General features: G+C 39.3%; 2 protein-coding genes across 5 annotated transcripts in view; one reads left to right on the top strand and one right to left on the bottom strand.

The window, feature by feature from the left end:
* The window catches only part of RASGRP1 (RAS guanyl releasing protein 1), a 74098-nt gene extending 54998 nt beyond the window's left edge, over window positions 1–19100 (top strand). For all 4 annotated transcript variants that reach the window (XM_012528395.3, XM_012528390.4, XM_004448250.4 and 1 more), the window contains 9 exons: window positions 1288–1563; window positions 3086–3166; window positions 5056–5160; window positions 6053–6162; window positions 6941–7085; window positions 8013–8049; window positions 8933–9085; window positions 13266–13651; window positions 16548–19100. In XM_012528395.3, the coding sequence (XP_012383849.1) occupies window positions 1288–1563; window positions 3086–3166; window positions 5056–5160; window positions 6053–6162; window positions 6941–7085; window positions 8013–8049; window positions 8933–9085; window positions 13266–13651; window positions 16548–16682 (1428 nt within the window). In that variant the 3' untranslated portion in view covers window positions 16683–19100. The remainder of the gene's footprint in view (window positions 1–1287; window positions 1564–3085; window positions 3167–5055; window positions 5161–6052; window positions 6163–6940; window positions 7086–8012; window positions 8050–8932; window positions 9086–13265; window positions 13652–16547) is intronic.
* Window positions 19101–19589: 489 nt separating this feature from the next.
* Window positions 19590–23207, bottom strand: part of FAM98B (family with sequence similarity 98 member B) — a 28433-nt gene continuing 24815 nt past the window's right edge. The window contains exon 8 of the mRNA XM_004448249.5: window positions 19590–22653. Coding sequence (XP_004448306.1) covers window positions 22273–22653 — 381 coding nt within the window. The 3' untranslated portion in view covers window positions 19590–22272. The remainder of the gene's footprint in view (window positions 22654–23207) is intronic.

The raw sequence follows: 23207 nt of genomic DNA, 5'->3' as shown, positions 1-23207 counted from the left end.
TGGTGAATTAGTAAGTCTAAGGTTGAAGAAGGCATTCCCCAACCAGTTAATTTCACCTTCCAAGGGTAGTAAAATTCTCTCTCACTCCTTTGCTGTTAACCTCTTCTCTTGTGAGCACCTTCCAAAATATTCTGTAGGATTTCTGCATCTCTAATGCAGAAGACCATGGACTTGACTACGTCACCTTGCTCCCATACGTCCCGCTCACTTGCACTGTTTGCTAAAGGAGGCTCTCTGGCCACCTCAAAGTGATTGAGGGAGGCTGCTTCCAGAGCCTCAACTCCTTCATTGTGGAGAAATGGTACTTCTTCTGGACACAATTTTTAAAAAAGAATTTCAGGCACAGTATTTAAAATGGGTATTTTGTGTGGTAAGTTGATGGACAGAAGAGCCTCCACTTCAGGGCTTTGCTTCTAAGAAAGCAGGCCTTTGTATGTGGGAAATGGGGTTCTATGAACTGCTCAGTGACTTGAGCCAGATGTGTCTGAAAAGAACACCAGCGCTGGCAGCTCCCCTTCTGTGCTAGTGAGCAGCTGCGCCCACTTCCAGAGCCCAGGCAGGCTGGTGCTCCAGTGAAGAGCTTCCTGGTGCTTCTCTGCCTCATCCTCTTTCATGCCCTTTATTGGGAATTGGTCTAGTCTACTCAGTCTCTTTAGTTCAAGGTCTCAGGCTGTGAACGGAACATCACCTGCTTCCTAGACTCAGGCCCGTTTTTGAGCACTATTGAGATAAGGTCCACAGAGCACCACACAGAGAAAAAGGACCTGCAGTAAACTACTGAAGCACCACACCTATGACACACGCTTTTCTTCCAGCCAGCAACATATGCAACACTTCCTATTTTAAATGTCATGCAATGCATTCTCTGGAAGCATTTATGAGCCAATAGGGAAGGGAACTGTGTGGCTCAGGAACAGGAGTCAGCAAGAGACTTACTTTTTACACACTTTTTAAATTTGTGCACCAGGAATTTATATTATTTATTTTTTAAAAAGAAATAAATATTAATCTAAAAACTAAGACCTCATTTACATTTTAAAAATTATACAGAATCAAATAAAGCAAATGGTCTATTTATAATATACTCTGTGAATTTGTCTTGAGTTGAAGTTTTATGTTTGGGGGGAGGTCATCATTTGCACATTCCAAATGAATCACCCCCTGCCCAACAAATTAGGGATGGGGTGAAATCATGAGAGGGGATGAGAGTACGCAAGGGGCCCTTACAGACACTATGTCTCCCCCAGGGGGGGGCCTGTGACAGCGGCTGCTCTTCCGCCCTTGTAGGTCCTGGGTGAGATGACTGAGCTGCTGTCCTCCTGCAGAAACTATGACAACTACCGGCGAGCCTACGGGGAGTGCAGTCGCTTCAAGATCCCCATCCTGGGGGTGCACCTCAAGGACCTCATCTCCCTGTACGAGGCCATGCCTGACTATCTGGAGGACGGGAAGGTGAACGTCCACAAGCTGCTGGCCCTCTACAATCATATCAATGAACTGGTCCAGCTGCAAGAGGTGGTCCCGCCGTTGGAGGCCAACAAGGATTTGGTGCACCTGCTGACGGTGAGGTTCACACAGGAGGAGGTTTACTAGGCCCCATCTATGTGCCAGGCACCATTCTGTGCACCTTACCAATTATTAGCTCAGTTATGCCTCATAAAGATTCTGTGAGGTAGATGCTCTTATTAATGCCATTTTATGGTTGGGGATACTGAGACAAAGATGTAACTTGCCAGGGGGTTGCACATTATTAGGCAGCAAAGCCTTGATTTATTCCCAGGTCATGGGACTCCAGAGACTGCACTCCTAAACAGACACCCTTAGAATTCCAGGGGTGTTTCCCTGCCTCGCCAGAAGCAGTCCTGAGCTCTCTGGGAAGAGCTGAAAGGCAAATCGAGATACAAGGCTTGGTAAGAGGTGGAGACAGTGTTCTCATAAAAAGAGGACAAGGCAGTGAGTTTAAAAAATCAGTTTTATTATTTTGGTCCTGTTACGACTGACTGAAATACCTGATCCCAGAGGTATTCAAGCCAGAGTAGGTGAACACTTTGTAGGGTGCTGTAAGCCAGCGTTTGAATTTCAGGAGCAGGGTGAGGCTGGGTGAGCTCCCTTCCAGACCTGCAATTCTGTCATTCACTGGCTGTGTGACTATGGGCACAGAGATCTCTGAGTCTCTGTCTGTCTCCTCCTCTGTAAAATCAGAGGGGTTAGTCTCTAGGTGACTTCTAATGCTTCTGTCACTTCTGCAATAACCTGCAGAACAGAATAAGTATGATTGCTTCTTGCTACCTCAAAGGAGCATTTTGATAGAGCCTCAGGCTCACTTAGGGCTGGCATCTAATACTGCTGTCTAATCCTAGCCCTTTTGCTAATTAGCCAGGTGATTTTGTTGGGTCTCTGCCTCATACCTCATCATCTGTAAAAAGATGCAATGAATCTTAACTTTTTTGGGCCATTAATCCTCTAAAGAAAGCTATGAACCCTCGTCCCAGAAAATTATACATACATGGTATACTCAAAAATATATAGGTAATTTCAAAGAATTCTGAACCTCCTCAACCCCATCCCTAGACTCCAGATTGAAAACTAGATTGTTTCTACATCCTGTCTCTTCTAAAATTTTGTACTTCTAAGATACATGAAACTTATTAACTTGTATTATCATTTAAACTGGGTTCTATTGCTGGGTTCCAATTTTTAATACTCCCCTATTTTTAAGAGTATACTATTAAGATCCTTTCAGATCTTCTATCTGCTTTGAGAGAGAACAGTTGAGGTTTGGGCCATCTAGTAAGATAAGATCTTTGGCACTATGCTTAGAGGCTTAGATGCCAAATCACAGATAAAAAGGGGGCATCTTGAAACTTCTCCAAACCTTAAAACCAGTTTAACGAAAAAGAACTAACACTTGCCCAATTGCAATAGGGGCTATTACGCCCTCCAAACTTTGTGAATTTTACAAATGAACTGCCAAGAGCCTAGAAGAGTAAGCGGTGGGAAAGGAAAAACCAAGAGAGAAACCTATCAGCCCTGGGAAAGACAATCAGCATCTTAGCAATCAACTCTATTCTGTTTTGATCTGCAGCTATCCCTGGATCTCTACTACACTGAAGATGAAATCTATGAGCTTTCATATGCTCGGGAACCCAGGAATCACAGAGCCCCAGTGAGTTTTTCCTATAAAGACCCCAGTGTGTACCAGGCGCTTTACAAGCAGATCCCCAAGTTCCTTTATCTCAAGGAACAGATTTTCAGTTAAGTTCAGTAAGACTATGTGCCCAACCTTGTGCGAGAAACAGAGAAAGCTTCAAGAGAGCTGGGTGAATAGTTTCTGCCCATAAAGAGCTTATGATCTGGTTAGAAATTAAGACTACTGTGTGAACAGTAAATAACTAGATACCTTAAGAGTCAGAATGGGTGCTGGAATCAGTCAGTGGTTTACAAATTAGAGAAGGGCAATGTGAAGTTACATCTCCTTCATATTAATTAACAAGTGTCCAAAGAGAAGTTGTTTCTTTTCTGTGATTTGTTGATGATAATGAGGACAATATGCATACTATACAGAAGCTAAACATCAGAGGATTTCCAGTTTGGTAGATAGAGAAGTCGATTAACTTGTATCCATCTGGGTAGGAAAGAGCAGTCTGTTACATGTTTTGACCTCTGGTGCAAGAAATTGGGAAAATGGGGAAGCGGACTTGGCCCAGTGGTTAGGGCGCCCGTCTACCACATGTTCAAACCCCGGGCCTCCTTGACCGGTGTGCAGCTGGCCCATGCGCAGTGCTGATGCGTGCAAGGAGTGCCCTGCCACGCAGGGGTGTTCCCCGAGTAGGTGTGTCCCCTGCGTAGGGGAGACCCACGCGCAGAGTGCGCCCCATAAGGAGAGCTGCCCAGAACGAAAGAAAGTGCAGGCTGCTTAAGAATGGCACCGCCCACACGGAGAGCTGACACAGCAAGATGACGCAAGAAAAAAGAGACACAGATTACCTTGCCACTGACAACAACATATGCGGACAAAGAAAAAGACGCAGCAAATAGACACAGAACAGACAACCGGGGCAGGTGGCGGCGGGGAAGGGGAGAGAAATAAATGAATTAAATCTTAAAAAAAAAAAGAAATTGGGAAAATTAACACAGTGAAAGGCAGAATGAGAGCATTCCCAAGACTGGCCCTCTGTCCCCTCAAGCCTGCCTGCAGTTCTCAAAATAGCACACGGCACGGCCCACTGTAGGAATTTCACAGGTTATCCGGCCCAGCCTCTTCTATAGGCTGGTGAACCTATTTCAGGCTTCTGTCTGATGGATCGATAGGACAGACAGTCAGGGTCTCCCGGAAAGCTTCCCAAACTAAGAGTAAGGGAAGAAAGTTGATCACTCATAAGAAATTCAGCTTACTCTTACCTGTCCAGGTAGCTAAATCTCATGGTCTTTATTCAGAAAGATTAAGTTGTCACTTTCTATCATTGTAAAAGATGTTCACTGAAAAGGAAATGGTAGGCTCCATTTTCAGGGTACGTAAGAGGGCATTTTCGTGGGAAGGACACCCCCTGTCCTGTTTTGGGTAGAGATTTTAATTTGGGCCAGTCTCAAATATTTAGGAATGGATTCCATCTCAGCTTATACAGTCCTAAGATTTTTTCCTCAGGTGTTTCCCTGCTTTTTAGCTACTTCACTCCTGATCACATCTCTACTAAAAAGTGAATAAAGAACAGAGAGGAAATCTAAATTATCCACTTTACTCTTCGATGTTAGCTCTGATACAAAGTTTAATGGAGAATGAACTGAAACTCTAGCAAGTTGAGATATTTAAGTTATCCGTAGATGGAGATAATGTGCATAGCAGGGACTTTGTAAATCGTAAAGCTCAATACATATATTGCCCAAGAGTATTGTTACAGATTTCAATCACATATGGGTTTTCTCTCCTTGCCGTTGTACGTAATTGAGGCTTGTTGATGGATGCAACCATAAGAATGTAAGAAAAGAGTTGTAGGCTATAATATTGCATTATAGTCATGGGGATTTCTCAACTATTTCTCAACTATTTCATTTTAGCCTCTAACACCTTCAAAGCCACCCGTAGTAGTGGACTGGGCCTCTGGAGTATCTCCCAAACCTGATCCAAAAACCATAAGCAAACATGTCCAGAGGATGGTGGATGTAAGTACAAAAGCAAGACAAAAACAAGGCATGCCTGGTTTAGTTTTGTTTGTGGGAAGAGTGGGAAGGAGTGCACAGTGGTGGAAACACAATGATGAGAAACTTGAAACTCGGTAGTATGTGAACTGCTTACTTCTCACATGGTGGCTGCAGAACAGTTCAGAAGTTACATTTTGCAACATACATACATACTTTGACCTCATATGGGGGAGGTGTACCTCCCTTTGAAGACCTAGCAGGAGAGCATATGTTTAAAAGTTCTTCGTTGATTTGGGAACAGAGAGGTGTCGGGAAAGTTCTTGTAAAAGTAAGGGTAATACTAATCTAAAACGGATCATTTTGGCACTGCTGGAATTCAAAGCACTGTGCTAAATGCTAAGGATGGGGTAGATACTTTCACGCTTCTACACTTATTATCCTTGTGGGCTACTGTTTGTCCTCACAGTAACTACAGAAACCTAAGAAGTCCCAAGTGACAGAACAATGGGTAGAACAATAAGTAGAAGAATGTGTAGATTAAGAGGAGAGAGCTCTTCCAGCTGGGCTGTTCAGAGAAAGTACAATCTGAGCTGAGCAGTGCAAGATGGGGCAGAGCAGAGGGAGAGTGTCTGTCCACGCAATGAACTAGGAACACGCAGCAGCCAGAGGTGCTGGCATAATCGATATGCTAATGGAACCGAAAGCCCGTGGCTACCCTTCAGGTGCTGATACCAGCAAAGTCCAGGGATATGACCACTGCAGCCTTGCCACGGCTTCAGGAACACATTTCCTTGTTCCTCTTATTCAGGCTAATAAGAGGCTTTTATCCATTGCCCCAGCCCCTTTGTCATTTCGCTGAAGGGAGAGATTATTGGTTTCTCTTTGAGAATCACCAAAAATTCCTTTTCCACAGTCTGTCTTCAAGAATTATGATCATGACCAGGATGGATACATTTCTCAGGAAGAATTTGAAAAGATTGCTGCAAGTTTTCCATTTTCCTTCTGTGTGATGGACAAGGACAGGTGAGGGTTTGTGTACAGCAGTATGTGGTGATGAACCTTACTCGGTGAGAGCAGATTTATGGGTATGTCGTTACAATAATTTGTAAATTTAGTTGTGTTGCTATTGTAATCTCTTAATGAATTTTAAAGCTAAGAAAGTAATCATCAAGAAAAGCCTCTGCCTTTAGTTTGGATCACAATAGACTATGAAAAAATGCATGGTTTTAAAAATACCTTAAAATTGAAGATTCCATAAAACTGTCAGCTTAGGAATAATCAACTATAACTAAGAAAAATTTTCAGTCTTCTTGTTTTATCCTTACTGTTTATGGGAAACAACTAATATGTATTAATACTTTGTGTATTTACTTTTCTCAAGGTTACGTAAATTCTCTCAGTTCTCTGTAAGAAACCAAATGTGTGGTTGATGAGTTCCAGTTGTGCACTGCCTAAAGTCAGAAGGAGCAACATGAGGCATTTCCCTCCCTGTACACACATTTTACATAATTTCTTTTTCATGTCCTGTACATAGTGATAAAATTAGTTAGGAAAGTCTAGTTAAGCCAAAGAACAACTCTGTTGAAAATTAATAATACCATCTCACTTATTACATACCATCCATGTATCCTTATTAAGAGGAGGGTTCATGGGAGTCACCAACAGGTAAAACATACTGTATGGAGGAAGTACAGAGGGAAATGCTCAACTGTAAAAAAAGGAGATGATTTTTTAAGGCTACAGGTCGCTCTTTCTGACCCTACCTTCCACTTACATCCTTGCCTCTGTTATTTGCTGGCAGGGAGGGCCTCATCAGCAGGGACGAGATCACCGCCTACTTTATGAGGGCCAGCTCAATCTACTCTAAGCTGGGTTTGGGCTTCCCTCACAACTTCCAGGAGACCACCTACCTGAAGCCCACTTTCTGTGACAACTGCGCTGGGTTTGTAAGTTGTTCCTAGAGTGCTTCAGGGTTGATATTGCGGAAGGGTGAGGGGCAGTTTAAATGAGGCACAGACCTCAAGATCCTTATCAACTCATCCCAGTTTAGAGCCTAAACAAGCACCTAGAATAAACTCTTCCTCATTTATCTTCTCCTCCTACATCCTCCTGGTTTGTGTTTTCCCATTTTGGTGCCTGAGGCCTAAGAGAAATGGTGTAGAAATGTTTAATTGGGGATACACTTTTAAAGTATTATATTCATTTAGTGTTTCAAATGTTAGAAAAAATAAATATAACATTCCTCTGCCCCTTCCTTTCAAAAGGAATTGCCTATAAGAAGTCATTGGTAGAACAGATGTGGCTGAAGAAGTTGAGCGCCTACTTCCCACATCGGAGGTCCCAGGTTTGGTTTCTGGTGCCTCCTAAAAAAACAAACAACAACAACAAAAAACCCAAGCAAACAAATGAAAACCCAACTCAGGGGAGCCGTTGTGGCTCGTGGTTGAGTGCTGCCTTCCCACATACAAGTTCCTGGGTCCAATCCCTGACCCCGGTACCTAATAAAAAAAGTCATCGGGGTCTTCCCCTTCTCCGACCAATAGTTACCTCCTAAACGTGGGTTCGGACCCCTGGACTCTGTGTACTCATTCCTCAGTCTGGAGTCCTGAGGAACCTTTTTGTCTAATCTATCCATTTCAGGCCTGGAGAAGACCCGGGTCATAAATCCACTTTAGTGAGCTTCTCGGACCAGCATAAACTTGCTGTTTTCATTTAAGGTCAGGAGGGACAAGACACGTAAGAGATGAAAGAGGTTTCCCTTGTGCTTGAGGTAGAGGGTGAAATGAGGTAAAGAGGATAGGTGTCAATGTGTAGCTTCACTCCAAATAGGCAAATGATGTGGTAGCGTTCTAACTTTCTTGTTTGTCTCACAGCTCTGGGGAGTGATCAAGCAAGGATATCGGTGTAAAGGTAAGACTCAGCTTTGTTTTCCCTGGTCTTAGAGGCTCACCTCTAAGGCATTTTTTATCCATAGTAGTTGCCCATGCAGTTCACAACTTCTTGGCAGAGCTCATAGCCTCATCCCCAAACCGGCTTGCCCAGAGCACCCCTGAGGGTGACTGCCACCACACAGAAGAGAGGAATGCCGGCGACATGACCAGCTTTGTAACTTCCCCTTACGAGACCCTCTTTCTGCCTTGTTTACCCTGGAAATAGGGGTGGCTGTAGGAGATTTTTCTCTCTTATAGTCATGGAAGGGTGAGTTCCCAATGAAAGGGACAGAACCACTTCTGGAACAGAAGATAAAGTGATTTCCAAAGGCCCTTGTGAGCTTCTCTCCTAACCATAGATACCTCAGGACATAATTATCCTTCCTTGTGACTAGAAAAGTTCAGGAGTGGAGGAAAGAATCCTTTACTGCAACCAGAAAAGAATAAAACCTAACAGCTGGGACCTTCTAGGGTATGCAGTATGTGCTAGATGACCAAGGACTAGCTTCTCCCTCTCAGATAACAGAATGCTCCTTTTGATTCTGAGTCTCACTGATAAGGGCTCCACAAGATTGTTAGATCCAGGGTTTACCAAGTGAGAAGAATGGTAGGTTCATTAGGAATGTTAGGTTTCCTAGCTTCAAAAGGTAGGACAGATTTGTGTAACAAGAAAGCATTGCATGGATTTGGTTTTTGTTTGTTTGTTTGTTTTTTAGGAGGTACTGGGAATTGAACCCGGGACCTCGTACATAAGAAGCAGGTGCTCAACCACTGAGCTACACCTGCTTTCACTGGATTTGGTTTTGAGACCCTGAAGAAGAGAGAAAGTAAGAGACTTTCTGACCAGAGTGTCTTGTCCACAGACTGCGGAATGAACTGCCACAAACAGTGCAAAGATCTGGTTGTGTTTGAGTGCAAGAAGCGAGCCAAGAACCCAGCAGCTCCCACAGATAACAGCACCTCTGTGGGGCCAATACCCACCCTTTGCTCACTGGGAGCCAAAGATCTGCTCCAAGGTAAGTAAGCACTGGTAACATTTATCATGGAAAGTTAAGGGGGAAGGGTAAAGTGTGGGGAAGGTTAAGATTTCCTCATAATTAGTACATGAGTTTCAGTTAAACTTGATCCCAATTGATAGGCCAGGGCTGACCCCTCCCACAGTTCTGGATTTCAGTCCCTGTCTATGTCTCAGACTAAAGAATATTGGAATAGCAGAGGACAAGATAGGCATAAAAATCAGATGTTTATTGAACACTTCTACCAACCAAGTACAGATACTGACTTCTGGCCAAAACAGTGATGCAAGTTAATACTTTGCCACTCCACTCCCAGCCCAAACCCAAAACAATAGGGAGAATTTGCATGAATGTATGAACATGTATATGCATGTATGTGTGTGTATATACATATCATATATAATACTTAGCATATGATATATAAGTAGCATATATTTAAAAACATAACTGCACTTAAAAAAAATCTCTGTAGCTCAGAAGTATACTAAAAACCTAGCAGTGAGTAGGAGCTGAACCATAGCCTGCTGGGCTCCAGGTCCTGAAACAGGAAGGCATGGTTAGGAATTTGATTTTTGCAAGTAACAGAAACCAAAAAGCCTTAAGCATGAAAGGTGACCAGAATCACTGATTTTTGCAGGTAACAGAAACCAAAAAGCCTTAAGCATGAAAGGTGACCAGAATCACAATTCTGGTCCTGATTTTGGACCAGAACCCCAATTTTTCTCCAGGAGAGGAGCCTAAGCCATCAATGTAAGATTAGATCCCAGACTGGGTACCCTGAAGAACCACATGGAGGTAGCTATTAAAATTCTAGAGACAGAGGGTAAATGAGGAAAGGGAGAGGGGGCAACAAAACTCCCACTCAAGATGAGCTTGCAGATGAAAATTCCAAATAATATTAGGGAAATCCTAGGACTAAGCTAAAATACTCAACAATCAGGAGATAAATAGGGAAATTCACTCTTGTCAAAATGCAAAGAGAAAATAAGAAAATGATTTGGGAAAGACTTCCTGGACAGGGTGAAATTTCAGTGGAGTCTGGAAGGAACAGCAGAATTTGGATTAAGTCGTGGGGAAGAGGGCCGAGCAGTCCAAATAGGACAGACAATGGGAGCAAAAGCCCAAGGACAGAAAAGCCTCAGTGCTGCTGAGATGGTGACTGAGGGTGGTATGACAGAAGGGGGGAGATGAAGTTAAAAAAAGCTATTAAAACAGTGAGTGACATGAACACTGTGGGGGCCTGATAGGGAGGCAGAGCTTCATAGCACTCCACCAGGCCCTGCTCTCTCAAAACACTACTCATCTTGGCTTCTGAAAGAAACAGGGATATCTCCAGGCACAAAATCCAATGTTTATTAAGTTAGCCCCAATTTTATATGGTTTTAGAAGCCATGTGACTTCTAATTAAGACTGAAGAGGAAAAGTTCATTCTGATAATAGGCCAGACCATTTGTTCTAATGATTTTATTTTTCCACGTGGAATAAATGAGTTTATTTATATAAAGCACTTACAATTAGGTTTGACACATACTAAACAAGTGCCATATGTTATTACCATTACTATTTTGAAATAGGCTCCCTAAAGGGGTAAGGCCATTGTAGTTAAAAATCCCTAGGAAAAAAGTTTAGATAAAGTTCCTGTAGTATGTACTTTGCATTTAATAAGTAAATTACATTCAATAAGTAAATATCAATATACATTTAGTGACCTAATCAGCAAAGTGTTTTATGTACTTCCATGTAAGAACTGTAGACTGATTCCTTTTAATCACACTACCAAGTATAAATTTTCTGCTCTCTTCCTGAATCCCTGTACATACCATATATCTAAGCACAGGTTGGTTTCAAACTTTTGGGATGTTTTGTTCTTAGAAAAGGTTTAAATCTAAACTTCCAATGACTTTTTTTTAAAGAAAACCATTATCATCTTTCTCAGATTTCTGATATTTATCTACCCTTTCTTGACTTACACCTTTCCTCACTTTTATAACACTGGTATCCTGGATCTCTTTCTGCAATTTTAAGGTCTCTCAAAAAGTAAAGTGTGCTCAAGATTCAGTCCCAAGCCCCTTGTATGTCTAGGAATTTGATCTAAATAATAGAAGATTTTATATTCATAATCTGGCTTGGTAAAAAAGTATAGCTTTTACAGAAAGGTTGGGAAATGGAGATATAAAAAAATTGTGGCCATAATCCTCTTCAAAAAAGTGTAATTATTTGGGGGTGAATATAACAATTTAAATATTTTGGTACTTAAATAATATGATTTTGAGGTTTATTGGGCAAATATTAAATGTTATGTTCCTCTTGGGAAAAATTAAACTAGGATCTTTACAAGACTTGTAGTGTAACTGTTGATTCAAATTACAAATGCCAATTAGGGGACTTTCTTGTTGCCCAGAAGCTATTTAACCCTTTTGACTATTCCAATCCAGTGTCTTCACTAGAATATTTAATAAAATATATTTTAATAGAAATATATACTTTAAAAAGCACTTTCTTTTAATCATTTAATTTCCCAAACCCTAGATTTTTCTCCCCATTCAATAGAAGACTAAATAAAATTCCAAATTTGTGTTTATTAATAAATGTGTGTGGAACCTAGAGACTTTTTTTAAAAGATTTTATTTCTTTATTCCCTCTTCCCTTCAGGGCTCACTGTCTACTCTCTGTGTCCATTTGCTTTGTGCTCTGTATCTGCTTATCTTCTCTTTAGGAGGTACCAGAAGCTAAACCTGGGGCCTCCCATGTGGGAGAAAGGCGTTCAATTGCTTGAACCACCTGAACTCCCTGCTCTATTGTCTCTCATTGTCTTTCCTCTTTGTGTCTCCTTATTGCATCAGCTCACTGCATCTGCCTGTCACATCAGCTCGCTGTCTTGCTCTTCTTCTCCTAGAGGCACCAGGAACCAAACCTGTTACCTCTCGTGTGGTAGGCAGGGGCTCAATGGCTTGAGCCACATCTGCTTCCCTCTAATGACTTTTATTTATTTATTTATTTAAAAGATTTATTATTTCTCTCCCCTTCCCCCCCACCCCGGTTGTCTGTTTTGTCTATTTGCTGCATCATCTTCTTTGACCACTTCTGTTGTTGTCAGCGGCACCGGTATCTGTTTCTTTTTGTTGCGTCATCTTGTTGTGTCAGCTCTCTGTGTGCATGGCACCATTCCTGGGCAGGCTGCACTTTCTTTCATGCTGGGCAGCCTTCCTTATGGGGTGCACTCCTTGCGCGTGGGGCTCCCCTACATGGGGACACCCCTGCATGGCAGGGCATTCCTTGCGCACATCAGCACTGCACATGGGCCAGCTGCACACAGGTCAAGAAGGCCCAGGACCTCCCATGTGGTAGACGGACACCCTAACCACTGGGCCAAGTCCGCCGCCTTCTAATGACTTTTAAAAGAACCCATAATTACTGCGGAGTTTTGCAAAATAGCAAACCTAGATAACTTGCAATCCAGCTTTAAGTCTGCCACCCATCTCAAATACATCCAATTACCTTACTTTTCCAGGAAATTACTCTTTATGGTTAACATTACCAAGTTGGGGTCCTGGGTGGGGGAGGAAAGGGGTATTAGTTTAAGGACAAGAAGAAAACTAGAATTACTCCCTTGTCATTTAATACCATCAGTATTAAACAAGGGCAAAACATTTTGGGACACACTTCCACAAGGCTAGAAATTCTCTCACAGGTAAGCTATGTTCATTGGAAATGAGCAGATGGGTCTCCGAGAGTTCCTACCAGCTGGCTGAAGGGTCAGAACTGAGACTTTGAATACTGAGAGCTCCTAAATCCCCAGGATCCATGGAAAGTATGGAATATTTTTACCTGTATTTTGACCCTGCAATCTTTAAATAATGAAATTTTACAACATTGAGCAGGGGTTTCAATGTATCTATAGAAGTAGGAATCCTCTGGGCAACCTTTGTGCAACATAGAAAAAGATGCCCTTTCATCAGAGTGGATGCAGCCTGATATCAGTGACTGTGGCTAGGCCAGGAACGGCCCTGGATTTCAGCCCCCACTCACCCTCCAAATCACGTGCCTGAAAATGGGTCTACTTTGGGTCTGTGGAATCCTGTAGTATTAAGAAAAAGGTCTCAACTGAGACCAATATGTCCATCTTGTACCTCTGCTTTTCTTGGGCTAGAATACTAGCATATTTTGTATTTTCCTACAGGGTCTGAGGAAGGACCTTTTACATTTCCTAATGGAGAGGCTGTGGAACACAGTGAGGAGAATAAGGATCGGACCATCATGCTGATGGGAGTGTCCTCTCAGAAGATTTCTGTACGGCTGAAGAGGACTGTTGCCCACAAGGCCACCCAGACTGAACCACTGCCTTGGATTGGCAGTGAGGGCCCTTCTGGTCCCTTTGTGTTGTCTTCCCCAAGGAAGACAGCCCAGGATACTCTTTACTTGCTTCCCAGTCCCACATCTCCATGCCCCAGCCCAGTGTTGGTTAGAAAACGGGCTTTTGTCAAGTGGGAGAATAAAGAATCCCTGATAAAAACAAAAGAGGAGCTCCGTCATCTCAGACTTCCAACCTACCAAGAGCTGGAACAGGTACCTTCCTTTTCCTTTTTTTTTTTCAGATTCTCTCCTCCCCAACTTTCAGGAAGCGGGAGGGAGAGATCTCACATTTAATATGAGAGGTTGAAGATTGAGGGGAAGAGAAGTGGGGTTAAGCCAAGGTACAGCAAGCGAACTAAAGATTCAGATCACATTGATTACTAGCTGGATGTAACGAAAAGGAAAGGGAAAGGAAGACAGGGAGAGGGAGAGAGTAGAGAAAAAGAAATAAACCATTCAACTTTCTCAAAGAAACCAGTGTAGGCCCAGTTTACATTACGTAAGTAGAACAGGACTTACAAGGCTCCCTATTGGCATTTCAGAGTGTTGACGCCAGTGCCCAAAGCTGTTCACAGTAGGCTCACTGAGAAAAAACAGATTCTTTTGGCCTGCTTTACTCTGCTGACACCATACCCCTTTTCTAGACAGAACTGAAAGGAACTTGCTTAAATCCCCCTAGCCTAAAAGTAACCTGTTCATCGGGTTTGAGACCTTCCTAAAAGAAGGTAAAGAAGGTAGGTGAACTTAGTGCTACCAAAAAAAAAAAAGGAGAAAAGTGTATTAATGCTTACCACAGGAAAAGCCTCCCTCAGTATAAACAAGGGAAATATTTTTTAAAATATCAGGGAATATGCTTACACATATTGAAAAGGTAAATCAACAGCAGCAAGTAAATACAGTTGAATATAATATATAGTAATATAATCTATAAAAAGATGGCAATTGTGGCACCAGGAGCTCCTTTTTATTTGGTTAGGCTCACAATGTTCTAATTAAAAGGCACCTCATGGAGGCATTTGAAAGACATTGTTTACCAAGAAAAAGAAAACAGGAGTTTGGGATGTGGTGCCAAAGTTTGAGAAAAGGGGTCATAGGGAGAAGGATGAGAGAGTAGAAGGGAGAAATGGGAGTACTTTAACTAGAGACAAAAAGAAGGTATCCAAAGTTCAGTTCTGCAGAGCCAACTGTTAATATACTTTTTGTTTAAAGTAGAGCATAAAAGCTCATGGTGAGAGCTTGCTGAGATAGACCCCTTGTCCTAGGACGGTAGTTTCCTAACAATTATAGATAACTTAAGCCACTTTAAAGACAGGTAAACAAGCTTGTATTAGTTTTAACATTATCATTCATATTATAGAGGAGGAATTCTTCAGTCTGCCCTTTTTCCAAAACAAGATTTGTCCTATTTTTGGGGGCCAATCAGTAAACTTCAAAATCACATAGTGTTACACACTGCATCCTGCATAGAGAAACTGCCTGAGGGTTCAGGATTCACTCATTGTCTAAGTCATTTTAACTTCCTTCTCAGACTCCCAGGTATTGAATGAGAGTTAAATAATGTATAATATTATTATATGAAGCACCTGATCGGAATATATCACTTAATATTAGGAACAAATGAAAAAAAAAAAGAACAACATATTTTTCTGGATGAAAAGTACTCTGTTGCTCAGAGTATTTTTAAAAGTGCTTTAAGAATCAAATCAATCAAAAGTGGCAAAATTGTGGGTTACAAGAAACCTTTTTAAGGAAGGTAACTTAAACCATGAAAGAAACCCTGAAAAATGAACTTGATAGAATAGAAAGAACTTTGGTTTTGGAGAGAAAGATTATATTTCCAGTCCCAGGAACTTTGCGACCTATTTGGCCATCTGTAAAATCAGGACTTGGAATTTATGCTGAGATTTGCTTCCAAATCTTGATGTTTTACATGCCTACTTGAGAAGTCTCAGTGTAGTCGGTGGTATAGAAATTTCAGATAATTTAGGCACAGAATAATTCCTACTGGGTTATACCAGATCTGTAAAGTCCTCTTATTATCTCAGTCGCCTCTCTTTACTTTTATCCTGATAAGGGTACCTAAGGTGCCTAAACATGTTTACAGTATGTTTTAAAGAAATAATGAATCTCCTTTCCCATCAAGTAAATTCCTTGTGTAGTGACTGACTTGTAACTCTCCAGTTCCAGCTACAATAACCAAATTAAATCAATATTTAAAATAAAAAATATATATACTATATATTTAGTAGATTTTAATATTACGTTTGTGTATGTGAACCAGCATGGGACAGCAAAAAAAGGCAAGGCTCTTCGGGTCAGATATACCTGGGTTTAAATCCTGTCTGATAAAATATGGCAATCTTATTTTCTGCTTCTATAAAACTAGTATGATACTGCCTATTTGCAGGGTTGAGGACTGTGATATTCTGTTGTCATATGCACAGTACCTGACATATAGCCAAGTGCTTAATATTGTATAGTAGCTAATAGACAACTATCTAAGTAATTTGGGTTGAGAAACAACCCAATGTATTATATCAAATTAACCAGAAATTGCCCATATAGTCTTTTTGAGATAGTCAATGTGGTATAATGGTTAAGAATACTAGATTCAAAGTCAGAAAAGGAATTCAACTCTAAGAGGTGGGGTAAAATTTTCATCTTTATCAAAAGAGAATATTAATTCTCAACTACTTGGAAACAAAGCAAAAAACTACCACCTAGATTATGTGGACTAAAAGATGTCATACAACTACATATTACAAGTCACTGCTTTTCACAGTGTAGACCTGACCAGACTCTGTTTCTGCCAAGTAAATTTAGATCTGCCACACCATAACCAAATTATCCACCTATTGCCTGGGAATGGTTTATTCTGCTGCTAGCCACTCACATCTTTGATATTATAACAAAGACTAAATTGCTATTTGCACATGCTCATTTGATATTTAACTTATTTTTCATTCAGGGCAAAAAAGCTATCTTGAAAATAATTTTAAATTTTCATCCACAAAGAACAGAAACAGCGTATCAAGAATACAACTCGTGCTATTGTAACTGATTTGCTGTATTGCTGCTTTAGTAACACCACATTCTCCTTTCCCTTTAGGAAATAAATACTCTGAAAGCAGATAATGATGCTCTAAAGATCCAATTGAAATACGCACAGAAGAAAATAGAGTCTCTTCAACTTGAAAGAAGTAATCATGTCTTGGCTCAGATGGAGCAAGGTGACTGTTCTTAGCCCAGAAACTGAAGAAGCACAATCTGTAGAAGAGTATATTGGAGACCTTGTTTCCTAAAAATTCATTAACACAAAGACTCTGGGAACCTCACACTGACCCACTTTTTAAAAAGGTAGTTTAAAACGCCACTTACACTTTTTGACCTAAAAGACTCCTAATGTACAGTTTTGCAGTTTTCTTTCAGTCAACTGAATCAAAGGGGAAGGAAAGTTGAAAGAAGAGTGCTAAACTTTTGCCATTTATACCATAAGCTTTCTCCCCCCACCCCGTTCCTTATATGGGACTAATACTAAAAGAGTGCTAAAAATACAAGTTTCCTGACACGGTAACTTCTCCTTATGTGCTCTGCCAGGCTACTTCTTCCTTAACCTTGGAAAATGAATTTGCTTCCTTCTCTTACTTTCCCGGCACTTACTTTGTTCCATTCAGTCAAAGGTGGTTTATTATGGGAAAATACCCGTATCCCAAAAGTAGATTTACTTCCTCTCTATCCCAGTATTCTTTATGGATCTGGCTCCTATTTCACTACCTCAAGCTAATCAATTAACCTCTTTTCCCTCCTTTCTCCACTATGCTCTTATGTACATGAGGATATCTATCTAGAAGCAAATTTGTAGAGATGTAGGCAAAATTTTAGGGGCTTATAAGCAACATGGCATTATTCAGTTGGAGGTCAACTCATTGTTTTATTCTTATAATCATAAGGAAACTAATGACTATGAATGGTTACTACCATCTCATGCATGATTGGCTTAGTTCAAGTAAACACAGTGCAAACATGATGTTTGTCATATATTCTACAGTGCATAGAATTAGGAATTTTATGGCTTTTTTAACAGTCTGTGAAGAGTATTTAACTCTTCATGTTCCATCCTCATCTTTTTTTAAAGTAAACTATTTTTTAAAGTTCTTTTTTTGAACTGAATTTGTGCTTAAATTGTCTTCACTATTCATACTATTTAGAAATAAGCTAATTGGATTAATGGCTTCTAATAGCTGACAGCTTGTACATATGTATATAGTATGTATAGACTATCAGATATGCATGTGGCTTGGAAATTTGTTCCTCCTCAAAATGTGGAAGTAAGTTAAATAACTTTTAGTCATTTACATAAATTCTCAAATATAAAATTCAGTTTGTAACAAGATGAAGCTGTTGTTCACAATGTAAATTGTATTGTCTGACAAAATTACAAGTAACAACCTGTAAGTTTTCTATTAATCAAGGTTAATATAAATTGGCTCATTTACTTGTCTAGGCAACTGTATATGAACTCTTTTGTCAGCTTTCTTCTCATTTCTCTAAAAATTCATATTATCACTTTCTTTCTTCATGCTTGAAAAGCCTGATACCAGGCTGACTTGAAATTCATTACACAAGTTGTCAAACTGCCAAGAATATAATCTTAATTAAAAGCCCCAAATCTAAAACCAACAGCACTAAGTCTTGATCAATACCAATTTTATATATAGTATTGCTTACCTGGAGAATTCAGACCACTTCAGAAGTTTCTTTTGGTGAAAGATCAGTGCCCATTTTCATATCTCCTTGTACAGTATACTATAGTGAATTTTAGTGACATAAAACTAGCTTTTATTTTTAAATAAGCCATTATTTCATTAAAGACTGGCTTTACATATATATTTATCTTTTTCTAAATCAAAATTCTGAAATCCCCAAATCAGGGTTGCTCAAGTCCACCATCTGGTATATAAGCTTATACAAGAACCTTGCTATTTACTTTATGTGGAAAATTGAAAGGCTTTGGCATTTCTTTACTATCACTATAGGGCAAGAGAAAAACAAATATAACTTTATGACAAACTTAAAAATTCCTATTCTTCACTATTTTTTTCCTGTGACACAAACCAGAGATACAGTCCAATTTCTTTAAATATAGTCACATAACCCAATTAAAATTTTTCATTCTTCTTACCTTCCATCCAAAATAGACCCCAGGTTAGTTTTTATATAAATAACCTGTAGATCTTTAGAAAAGGAGGCAGTAATTTTATTGCAGGTGTTTACAGTCCAGCATGGGCTAAAGATGTATAGTGTGGAAGTTAGTATTGTTTGCACTGAGCTACATGGCATTAGTGGAATGTAGAATAATAATCTGGGACAAGTTTTTGATTTATCAAGGGTAGGCTGCAAATTCTGGGGTCTCATAATGACTTGAAATATGTTTTGGCAGGTAAACTTATTTTATTAACAGTACTGTCATTTCTCATTTTCTTTGGTAATTGACTCACCTTTCTCCTGACCATTTGTGAATTTTTGTCTAAAAATGTACAATGTATAAGAACTTCAAGAAAAATACAAATGTACAGATTGTAAAGTTTTTTTTTATATCTAATGTAAGTTTTCTTTGTGTAATATTTATATGATAAAAGACATTAGGATCCAATCCCTACAACATAGATGTCTTGTGTTTATTTCTACTTCATGACTATGTAGAAGCTTCACCTGGATTTTTAGTCTAATACTAAAGGAAGGAAAAGCCAAAGCAACTCAATTATTTAGTTTAAATTCTTCTAAATCTTTTTACAAAATGAAGAAGGAATAGTATAGAAATAGTCAACCTGTTCCCATCTTATTTGCATAATGACTATGGCAATCCCCAAATACTGATTTCTAGAAACATTTAACATTAAAGGAGACAAACATGAGATTGTCATTTCTCTGTGGTTTTTACTACCTAAGGAAACTATAACAGAAAGAAAAACTCTGAAGCCATGGATGAGAAAAGTAGAGCATGGTTAAAACTAGGGTACAGACCCAGAAAAATTAATTTGTGACAATAATTACTTAGAGTATTTAGAGATAGCCATGATTTCCCTTAATCCTCAACCAAGTTATGTTTAACCAGATCAGTAAAGGAAAAAAAAAAATCAGATCACTCAAATTCCACTGCAGAACAGATTCTGGTATATTTGGATATAGATGTATTTATCATTTTGGTAATTACAGTACTTCAAAATGATGAAACCACACTGACAACTTGAGCCTGAGAATATAAACTGCCTCTCCCTACTACTAGCACCATACTAATTCCCATACCCAGTATCTCTACTGTGTGTTCCTTGCTAGGTATAAATAGTATCATTGCTCAGAACATTCTCCGGCCACAAATCTTTTTCAGTTTATCATACTTTCTTTTGTCACAAATAAAGCTAATTAAATGTTTTTTGTTATTTTTTTTTAATACTTTTCCTGTTTAGCAAGGCAAGATCTTCCCCATCAGCAGAACATAGGAAATGTGTTCAAAGAAAACAACACCTGTTTCCCCATCTTTTGATAACAGTTCATGTGTAATGGTTGTTGATTATATGTGGACAGGATATATGATCCAGATGAGAAGTCAGTTACTTCTTTAATCCAGAAACCCCAGTCAGGTAATATCTACAGATGCTACTGGGTACCACAGGCTAGACAAAGGCTTGGGAGAAGGAAAAAGGGGAGGGAAAATAAGTATAGAAAAAAATGAAATTGAGAATTAGACAAAATAGAATGAAGAGGAGGAACAGAAAAAGGTGATAGATTTTAGGAAGCAGCGAAGTGCCATTCATCATATTCTACACTTGTATTGCTCTCAATTTAAAAATATTTTCACATTATGCCCTTTCACATTAATGTCCCAAATCTGCCTCATTTCTATCCTAGATAGTGCTCAGCACATGCTTTTACAGAAGAAATTTTTACAGAACCAAGATAATCAAAACAATCCCTTCTTACGGAAAAGAGTAAGATGGAGGGCTCGATGACTGGAGTCGCTTTTCATTCAGTAAGGTTTATGGGAATGATGTATATACAGGAGTGGCACTAGTTTCAACATATTTCCAGGAGTATGTGACTTAGATAAGATTTATGATTGACTGCAGTGGATAACCGAATCAGCAATCCTATGAAGATACAAAGAAGTCTTACAGCAATTGACAAATCTGTTTTTGCCAATATTTACCATAAACCTTTATTGACAAGTTGAAAGAAGCTGTAAACCCCTTTCTGTACCAGCAACTAGTGCTCCAAAAAAGAAACGAAGCAGAAATGTAAAGGCTTTAAATGGATATTTTTTTTCAGCTAATAACTCTTATGAAATATTTTGCTACAGTGGTCTTTTGCTTAATTTTTGAAAAATTATTTTCTTTCAGTGTTCAAAGCTACTGATAAAAGTGTTTTAATTATAGAAAGCCTTTTTCTTCAACTGTCACAGATGAAATTCTCTTCTTTATGTACAAACATATTAAAAAAACCCTAAGCCAAAAAAGTTTAAAAATAACCAAAAAAATTTATGTTTTCCCATCCTGAACACATTTCTCTGAAGGGTTAGCTTGAAAAATACATGTCTATGACTTCAGTATACACAATACCACTTTTAAAGTTTTAACATTATTTGAGATTTCATCACAAAGTTTACTGTAAAACAAAACAAATATCAAATACCATTTGATCACTGCTAACAGTACAGCTTTCTATCTGTTAAGCTGGCTAGATCACAGAAAGCTGTTATGCACAGCTGCCTACATTAGCATATTGACTTATAGTGGGATTAAAAAAGTTAAATTTGTGTGGTTAACTCTTTTTTCTCTAACCCTTCACACTAGGAGAAAAATGTATTATTATTTGGTCTAGTTTCTCAACTATCCAAAATAGATGCTCTGTAAGTTTTCAACAAATTGCATGTGTACTTAGGTATTTATAGAACAACCTGAGGGGGCAAGTGTCACATTCCTTCTTTGACAAATGAGGACAAATCAATGCTTGACATTATCCCTGGGCTAGTGTCATAACTTGAATTCACAACTCTTGATCCCCAAGCATTTGACATTGCCTAACCCCCTGTTTCTCAATCTGGCTGTAAATAATTACTACCATGGGATGCCTCAGCCCTACCCCTGACCTAATATAGCAGGGACTTGCTACCTCAATCCTGCGTAATACAGCCCAGTTTGCCTTCTAATATTTAGATATCTAAAATGAGGGAATAAATGATGAAGAAACTAGTTTATAGGAAGATGTTTCACATCATCATGTAAAATTGGTATGTGTCTCTTTTGGCTATAAAAGAAAAAACAAATCAAGACAACTGCCTACTGAACAAAACTATCAATCTCTTTCCCTATTTTGCAACACAGAATTAACAAACATGAAACATATCCAGAATATGGATAGGGCAAAAGTCTATATTCCCTTCCATTACAGGTGGAGTACCTTACATATCTCAAACCTGAATAAAATAAAGGTAACAGTCTAAATTCAATCATGACAATAAAATACTTTCCATTTTTCAAATTTGATGGTAATAAATATTTACATTTTTAAAAATTATTTTTGCTCATTTTTTTGTTTTTTAAAAAGACAGCATGCTCAAAGTACATAGAATATAAGGGAAAAATGACTTCATCTAAGAGATCAAATGGTAGTATAAAACAATGCTCTTACATATTAATCCAATTTGAGAATGATATATCAGGGAGTCTAACATAATGCTTACTTCAAAGATGATACTCAAGAATATTAATTAAAATACTATGCCTACTGTGTCTATCAAGAAGTAAGCACTACTACCTAATCTAATTTTGTAATTTCTAATACCTTCTATATCCACCCCCACCTCCTCCTCCATATGGATCCCCATAACCTCTTCCACCATAGCCCCCTCTTCCACCATAGCTCCCTCTTCCACCATAATCTCCCCTGCCTTGGAAACCCCCTCCTCTACCACCTCCTCCACCTCCTCCTCCTCCCCATCCTCCTCCACCTCCCCCACCTCCCCCACCTCCCCAACCCCCTCCGCCTCCCCAGCCACCCCTTCCACCCCCACCACCTCCTCTTCCACCACCACCACCACCACCCCAACCACCCCTTCCGCCGCCTTCTTGTCGCTTCTGCCAAGGGGGCATTTCAGGGGGTGGTGGTTCAATTTCATTCGGCCTTCCTCCTCTGTCAGGCACCCTTCCCATCAGCACCTGTGTGAAGAAACATTTTATTTGTTTATAATAAAATATCTTAAAAGTTAAATTTATATCAAGGGTTCAGATGACATTAAAATTATTATTTATAATAAAGACATATTTAAGGACATGAAAGTGTTAAATATGGCAATATGAATATTGAAAACATGTATGACAAATTCCTCAATGTGGTACTATTTTTAAATAATCTGGAGGAGTATTTCTGAAACTTATGGATATGGTAATTTCCTCTCATTTAAGTTTGTTTAGCATATTTCTATAATTTTTTTGTCAAAATATTTTCAATATGTACAAACTATATACCCTATATTAATTAACTTCATATCCATTTATAAATGAACAACTTTAGAATTCCATTGCCATTGACTTGGTATTGGGTTATCCAATAATTATCCAATAAAAGACTATTCCTAAACACATTTTATTTCAACACAGTGTGAAGTAGATATAACATGCAGATGTAATGAGGTCATAAGATGAATAAAATGACTATGATGCAAGGTATCACTGCAAAGAAAAGATGCTTTCACAAGAATTTTCAATGCAAT

The sequence above is a fragment of the Dasypus novemcinctus genome, chromosome 3, assembly GCF_030445035.2.
Source record: "Dasypus novemcinctus isolate mDasNov1 chromosome 3, mDasNov1.1.hap2, whole genome shotgun sequence".
Lineage (NCBI taxonomy): Eukaryota > Metazoa > Chordata > Mammalia > Cingulata > Dasypodidae > Dasypus > Dasypus novemcinctus.
Note: the sequence above shows the minus strand (reverse complement) of the source record. Positions and strands in the feature narration are given on the sequence as shown.